Source organism: Mesitornis unicolor, unplaced genomic scaffold, assembly GCF_000695765.1.
Source record: "Mesitornis unicolor isolate BGI_N332 unplaced genomic scaffold, ASM69576v1 scaffold8616, whole genome shotgun sequence".
NCBI classification, from domain to species: domain Eukaryota; kingdom Metazoa; phylum Chordata; class Aves; order Mesitornithiformes; family Mesitornithidae; genus Mesitornis; species Mesitornis unicolor.
In genome coordinates, this window is record NW_010191826.1 from 1 (window position 1) to 8,185 (window position 8,185).

An 8,185-nucleotide genomic window follows, 5' to 3' on the forward strand; every position below is an offset into this window, starting at 1 on the left:
GGTACGGGTGTACGGGTGTGCGGGCGGCGGGGCCGAACTGGGCTCACGCCTGCCCCGACCCGGCGGGCTGAGGGTGGCTCGTTTGAAAATGAGTCGCTGCAAAGCCGGTTTCCCGCTCCCGGTGATGGGGCCTGTGGGGCTCCCCTTTCGCCTCCCACAGAGGAGCCCTGCTGATCTAGGGCGGGGGCAGGGGTGGTGTCTCTCTGGCAATTTCGTCTGAGACCTCGTGAAGTTTGCTTTTTGTTATTAAGTTGAAGATTAATGAAGTTTTTCCACAAGCTTAAATTGGGTAGAAAAATCCAGCAAGCAGCAACCTGTAACCATGGCTGTGCTCAGGCCTCTCAGGGACGGCCTCCTGTTAAAGTGTGGCTTCCCCAACTACCTGAGAAGGTCTTGGCACTTCCCTTGGGGCTGGTGCTGCATTTGCGGGGGATTGGAAGGGTTTTGTTAATTGTACTGGTTGGAGAGCACGAGAAATACTGCATTTGGCAGATATGTGGGGGAAAAAATGGTGTATTTTTTTTCTCCTCAAAATAGGAGATGACAAAGTTCCCAAAATGTTGCGAAGAGCCCTTGCCCAGCTGTCGCTGAGCAGCATGAAGTCTGCAAACATATGCATAGGTCGTCTGGTCTTGCTTACCTCCGCCGATGGACGACAGGAGGTGAGGCTCACTCTTGTTCCTGCAGGTGCTCTTCTGGTGCTTTCAGTGTGTTCGACAGGGACCAAAATGAAGCATGTGTTGAGAAAGACAGTGAGTGTGCTTTTCCATGGTTTCTACACTGTAGTTACATCTTTATTGTCAGTACTGGAAATAAATCCATGACTCTCTTCTCAAGAAATTTATAAGTCACGTGTGTAAATGTCTGTATTATATGTTGTATATAATATATACACACACGTATGTTATTGGCAAAGAAAGAGTATAGCTCTTTATTTTTCTTCCTTCATTGATTTGTAACACTTCCTAGTCAGCACAGGTTAGGCTTTTGTGTACTTTGCAGAATGTGTAGAGTCCTGGTGGAATTTTTTTATCTCCTTTGTAGGTGAAATAGAACCTTTTCCTTCTTGAAAAATGTGTTGGTTCATATCTTAAGAACTCAGTGCTAATTGTGTCTTACTCTGTGGCATCTAATCCTTCTTCGTTAAGCCCATGTTTTTCATAACCAAATGTCACTTATTTTAACTGGAGGACCAGGAATGTGAGGAAAAACTCTCAATTGACATTTGTTTGATTTGAAACTCTTCCTAGGTCTGCACTGCTTGGCCCACAACAGGCTTTCCAGGTGGGAAAGTTGGACTGAATGAAACCACACAGAAGAACCTGAAAGTAAATTCAGGTGATGCTGTTACTGTGGAGCCTGTGACTGGTGCAGTCATCCAAGCAGAGGAAATCCATGTCAAGTTGAGGTATGGAACTTGTTAAACCCCAATGATGTACAGACACATGAGGTGTCTGCTTTGCACTGCAGACTCTTTGAAGATGCCATTTTTCTCTCTTGTTTCGATGAAATTGGTAGCCACACAAACGTGCAGGTGTTTGTAGGATTAAGACTGAAGTTTAGTAACTTTAACTTTTGGCTGGTTGCTGCTAGCTGCTGCCTCCTCTGTGGGCAGCAGAGCAGCTCAGCTGTTATACAGAAATATCAGCTGAGGCATGGTGCTGTTGTGGAGAATATAATGCCACTAAGCCCATTAGTCCTAAGAGATTCTTTTAAAATTAACAAATAGTAATGATGGCCCAGCACCTCCTGAGTCAGAGGTCAAGCTGCCTGTGTTGCACTTGTGTTAGGCAAGGGTTTATAACTGCATGATCAAGGCAGATTCTTTAAACTTGTAAGTTGCTTGTAAAGGCTGAGGATGATCTCTGCCTGTAGAGTTGATGTCAGGGTAGAAGGAGCCCACGTTGCTCCTGTTGTCATTAGGAAGTGTGCTGCAAGCTACTGTCTGTGAAGCTCTTGTTGAAAAGTCCTGTTGTGGTTAAGAGAACTATTGGCCCACAGGTTGGTGAGAGTGAAGTGATTTATTTTTTTTTAATGTTAAACCACTTCCCTTCAGAACTTCACCTTTGTATATGTGTGGTTTTGTGTTCTGCTTTTATTTACTGGAAAATTTTTTAGAATTGGAAACTCACAGAGATATGTTTTTGGTTTTTTACTTCAAATTCACCCCAAAAAGGCAGCAAAAGGTGCACATCAAAGCTCTCCTGAAATCATAAATGCTTTGAAAAATTAGCAGTTTACTTATCTGCTGTATCACTTCCTATATTTGTCATTCTCATAACATTCCACAGAGTCAGCATTTGGGTTGGTGCAGAATCTGATTATAGTTATTTCCTAAATAAACTTATTTTACAATTACTTTTGAAAGTGTCTTAACACTTTAATATCTATAAATGAACTATACTTCCGTATCAAACCTCTGTTATCAAACATGGCATTATCATTGTCCATTTTTAGGGTGAGATGCTGTTTTCCAGCGTACTGATGCTCAGAAATGTTGGTGAGGCAATCTTGCTTTTTGTCAGTAATATAACCAGTTTGGTTTTAATTATAGTTTTACTGGTTAACTTGGCTGTGCGTTGTATGCTGACTTTCTTGCCTCAGCTTTGCCCTCCATGCCTAACTAGAAATTCTCCTTTGCATCCATTTTTCTCACTAGAAAATAATAAAAAAAAAAATCTGGATTTTTGCTATGGCTAATTTAATCGTACAGGAGATTTTATTGCGTACTGTTTGGTTATAGAGGTGGTTGAAAACACTCATTTTATTAAAAAAACAACCCCACATTAAATTCAACAATTAAAACTAGTCTATTTATATTTTCCCATGTTAATATGCAATGTGTTCTTTGTTTAAAGCTGTGGCTTTCACTGAAATATAAGCTAAGGATGAGGTCAGAGGTATTGCATGTAACTTCTGAAATACTTATTATTAATATACTTTTTCTGGAAACTGTCCCGCAGTTTCCCCTCTCAGCCAATCAAAAGTCATTCTAGGATTGTTAAGCATATGTACCACCAGATTAAAAGTCATATAAATGACTTTTTTTCTGGAGTTACTCTAGGAGAGAAAACATGAAATCAGTAATTGGTCTATTTTAAGCCTGTTAGTTTACTGCAAATCATAGTGCCATCCTATCATGTAAGAATATAAATGAGAAGAAGAAGAATAAACAGAAATCCCGTTATTCCATTACTGCTTAGTTTTCTAGATACTTCACAGGTGTACTTCATTCTCTGCAAATCAGTAGCTCTGGGGAGTTGCTTGCATGTGTGATTTGGCTTATTCTTCCAGTTAAAAAAATCAATCCCTAACCTCAGACCCCAACAACCTAACTGATACATGTGTGTGTATACTTGTCAGGAATGGCTGTGGTCTTTTCAGAGCTCTCCTCTAAATTAGCATAATGCTCCTCTTTCACTTATGTTGAGTCTTGATCAGTAGAGAAATGGGTTTTTATTTGTAGGTTTAGAGCTCCCCCCGTTGATCATACTTTCACTTGCAGCAGCGGTATCTGCTTTAAATGCCTTTGGTGCTGCTGCAAATCACTGTCTCACCACAGCCTTACATGTTGGAGTGTATCTGAGGAGCAGTGAGAGTCAGTGATGTCTGTGCTCTCAGTCAGTTGTAAATGTGGTGTAAAATGTTTTAATATGAACACCAGAGAAAGACGTTCATATAAAGACGGCTTTTAGCTTTCATTTGCTTTGGGCTATGAGCACGTGCGTTCAGTTGTGTGTTAAATCCCAATGATGAGACGGTGTTTGAGAAAATGCTGTGAGCCTGGCCAGGGCTGGGGAGGGAAGTGACTTAAGGCTTATCTGTTGAGTCACTTAAACTTGGTTAAATTAAAGACTAGAAAATGCCTTGTGGGAAAAACTTGTATTGTTTTGATAGTGGACATGCAATGCTTAAGACATGCACAGTTTTGCAAGTGCTCAAGGTGTGAGTTTAATCTGTAGAAGATGTGTATGTATATATGTGTTTGCAGGGCTGAGAGACCTTTCTTATCTGTAACGTTTCCAATTCAGTAAATGTAGCAATGACCTGATGAGATGAGAAGCAGGTGTTCCATATTTTATATCTTAAGAAATTATAAATATAACTTACTGTTTATTACAACATTTTGTACAGAAAAACTAAACCAAAATTAAATATATACACTTCTTCTGTTACTATGTGTCTAATGTCTTCAGAGTTAAGATGATACGGTCTGAAACCTGTAAAGTGTTCATGTGATCTTTCCTGTTTATGGGGTTAAATATCATATACTATAGAATAGGTGTTATTCACCATCCTGGTGCCTTACTTGTGTGGACTCTGTTTTGGTTTTGAAGTAGTAACTGCTTGGAAAAATGTATGTATTTTTTTTCTTCCTACCACAGGGACAAAGATGCCACCGTTAATGCCAAGGAAATGTCTGTCTGTCTACTGAGAAACTTAGGTATGACTTTTGTTGCTTCTCTTTTGACTGTTTAATTTTTGTAGTGTATCATCAAGTTTTGCTTATAAATGCAAACAATTTTGTCTTATGTTCTTAATCAAGGGCTTTTGGCAAAATAGAGGATGTTATTCTGCTCACTCTCCTTTTAGGAGTCCATCATCTTTGGGCTAAGTAATTTTGCTATGCTATAAATACCTGATTTGCATTTGTCGTGGTTTAGGGCTGGCCCAGCCACTAAATGCTGGACAGACACTCTCTAGTGTGGTTTGGGGGCGCCCCCAGCCACTAAATGCTGGACAGACACTCTCTATTAACCCTTCTCCCCTCCCCAGAAGGGAAGAGAAAAGAGAATAAGGGAGAGAGACTTTACGGGTTGGAAAATAAAAGTAACAGATTTAATAAAACAATAATACTAATACTACAGGATAATAATGTAAACAGGGAAATAATGAAATATATACAAATATGTACAAATATATATACAAAACCAATATAAAATCTTCCCTGTACCCTCCCCCCAATGACAAATACATCACCAGAGGCTCTGCAAAGCCAGGCACTGAAAAAGTCCCAGACCAAACTCAGCAGCAGGTGAGAGCAGGATGCAGAACACATGAATCAGGATCAGAGGCAGATGAGCTAGCAGGGTTCTGCTTGGACTTCGGCCATTGAAGGGGTCGAGATGGGAGGAAGGGTCCAAGATGGAAGAAGGGTCGAGACCCTCGTGATCCCTCAGCTTTATACCGAGTATGACAGATGTGGGATGGAATACCTCGTTGGTCAGTTTTGGGTCTGCTTTCCCCTCTGTAGGCGCAGACACGGCACCTACGAGAGACAGTGGCCTTGAACATCATCAGTATACACTGTCTGGAAAAACGTGCTGCTAGTTTCAGCAAGTTCAGCCACTTAGAAGAGACTGAGCTGAAAAGTAAAATCACTAAATAGAAAATTATTTCTATTTAGCTCAGACCAGGACAGCATTAATCCTAAATGCGTTCCTTCTGTCCATTATATGTATTGCTAGTTCAAGTTAACGGTTGTTTAGCAATCATTGCTGGCCTTCTGGCTGATACTGTGATGCACTTCAGAGTTCACTTGCACTGTGAAGAAAAGAGTGCAATACTGCGCATTAAAAACAAGGTATCAGTGTTAACATGAAATCCCATACTCTGAATCCTTTTTTATGTTGGTGATAAATAAGCAAAATTGCTATTCATTGGGTGGTAGATATGTATAAGTAAGGCAAAAAACTAAGGTAAGTTATTCAAGGTAGTGCTAGTCAAAGTGCTTACTACAAATTGTTCTACTCAAAGGGAATCTTCTGGTTCAGGAATTAATAACAGTATTGCTACGCTAAGAAGCAGGAAACGTGAACTGTGTTCCACATTCATGAGTTTGGCTGGATAATAAATCTTGTTTGAATATTTGTCTTTGTTTTCTTGTGCCTTGGGGTGCATTCAGATCGCATTTCCTAATCTTTCTCTCAACATAAAAGCTAAAAACCTTACCATTTTTAGGCCAAGACTCTCAAAGAAGGTGTACTAAACATGAAATACTGTGAACCTATAAGGCACGCAGCAAATATAAAATTTTTACTCTTTACGATACGAATTCTATAATCTCCCTTTGTATATTGTATGAAATTTAAAAAACTCAAATTACTGATGAGCTTACTATGACAGTTAACACATGATACTGATGAATATTTATCCATTATAGTTCACTTGTGTACAAAAGATAATTTAAATTACCTGAAATTACTGGATGACCTTTTGTTAAGTTAATTTATAGCACTGTAGGATTCCTGGTAAAGAGTTATTTTGATAGAAGAATGTCTGAATGTTATTGCTTCCAAAGTAGATTGAAATTTCTTCTTGTCTTTTTTTTTTTCCTCTCCTTTTGTAATCTTCTCACAGATGGGAAGATTGTTTTACCAGGAAACCTCTTGGCTTTCACTTTCTATGGCAAACTTTGTAACATCGTGGTGATGACAGTGAGAGGAACTGATGGTGCAGAGCTGACTGTCCATAGCGGTGCCATTCCCAGTGAAATGCAAGAGCCAGACTTTGAAAGATCTGATTTGGAGACAAGTACCCTAGATTTGTCCTTTCAGCTCGGCAAGATGGACATTGGTGATAGTTCAGAGGTTGCATCTATGAGCACACCAAGCAAACCAACGGATCCTGGTTCACCAGTTACACTCAGTTCTGCTGTGACAGCCGGTGGTCAAGACTCTGGTCAGGGAGAAGAAGCTTACAGCAAAGAAGGTGGTGCAGACCTCACTGATGATTTGGAGCTGTCTGGGAAAGTAGGCAGTGAGGGACTCCCACTAACTGGCAAAACTGGAGCAATAAGCAATACAGACAATTTTTATTTCATTTCTTCAAGAACTAGAATCAATTTCATTGAAACGAGGACCAACGTAGCAGAAGATGGTGACTGTGAATCACGAGTCACCTATGATATGATAGGAGGTTTAAGCAGCCAGCTCAAAACTATCAAAGAAACAGTTGAACTGCCCATGAAGCAAGCAGAGCTGTTCAAGAGTTATGGTATGGTGCCTAAGAGTTGGCTTTCTTTATTTGATATGAGTTTTTTTTTCTTTAATGTGACTTTTTTCTTAAAAATAATCAGACAACAAAAACAATCAAACAAGTTTTTGTTCTAGAAGTATGCACTGTATGACTGATAGAAGTATGTTACAGAGTGTAACACTGATGCGGTATACTTGTGTGTCCAAACAGTGTTAAACTGCTTTATAATTATGCTGTATGAATGCTATGAAGATGTTATGATTAGTGTGTGTGAAAAATAATTGAGTAGGAAAGAAATATGTCTCAGAAAATTCAGGTACTTATAAGCATAATTTATAGCAAATAGGAAAGACTTCTGTACTCCTGTATTTGAAAGGTACAGATGTTTGTGTCTTCATAGGATTTTTTTTTTCTTGTAGGGACAACTACTTATAATTTTTAAGTGGAGAAAAACTCAGTGCAATTAATTCTTTTGCTGTTTTTATCCTTGTACGTTGTGGGGTTCCTACACATTTTTAAGGAAGTGTTTGAGGCTGTTTACTGAAACTGTTCAGTGTGTTTACTATGGAGTTACAGGGTTGAAAAACTAACACAATCACTGTTGCCATATGTAAATTTGTATCTAGCATATATATGTCAACTTAGAGGATTTTTGTGACAAAGATAACACTCTGTACTGTGCACTTATTTCAAATGGATGTGTACGTAAAGCAGGCATGTCTGCTCATTGTACTTGTCTGGGTGTGCATCATTGTGAGACAGGGCTCTTACCTATAAATATTTCTTTCATATCATGTCTTTGAGGCTTTTATTTCTCTGCCTTACCTCTTCCCACATGTGCTTTAGGGGAGGAGGTGATCACTGGGACAATTTCCATAAAACACGGGTGGCTCTTTTGGTGTGTATTGCTTGGGTTTAATCTGCAGGTGTCAGGGGGATGGTGTGAGGCATTTTCATCCGCATGTGGTCCAGCTCAGTTCGCTTATCTCCAGCCTCAGCATCACCGCATGTTTGTGTTAGCTGAAAGGTTGCTTCAGCATCAGCGTTGTTCATACTTAGTCTCAGAAGTGCTTGATCAGATTCTCTACTAATTACACAAGAGATTGTTTCCTCACTGGTTACAAACCCTTAGTAACCATCCAAGCATTGAGTCCTTGTCTGCTTGTGGGGAGCAAGGATGGCAGTTGAGGTGAGACCTTTGGTTCAG

The 8,185-nt window shown here is 39.7% G+C and overlaps 1 protein-coding gene across 1 annotated transcript in view; it reads left to right on the forward strand.

Annotated features, from left to right (window-relative positions):
- Positions 1 to 494: 494 nt before the first annotated feature.
- SPATA5 (spermatogenesis associated 5) overlaps positions 495 to 8,185 on the forward strand; it is a gene marked incomplete at its 3' end in the record, with an annotated part of 48,626 nt that continues 40,935 nt past the window's right edge. Inside the window, exons 1-4 of the mRNA XM_010186875.1 lie at positions 495 to 662; positions 1,251 to 1,408; positions 4,386 to 4,444; positions 6,361 to 6,996. Of these exons, the coding sequence (XP_010185177.1) occupies positions 495 to 662; positions 1,251 to 1,408; positions 4,386 to 4,444; positions 6,361 to 6,996 (1,021 nt within the window). The remainder of the gene's footprint in view (positions 663 to 1,250; positions 1,409 to 4,385; positions 4,445 to 6,360; positions 6,997 to 8,185) is intronic.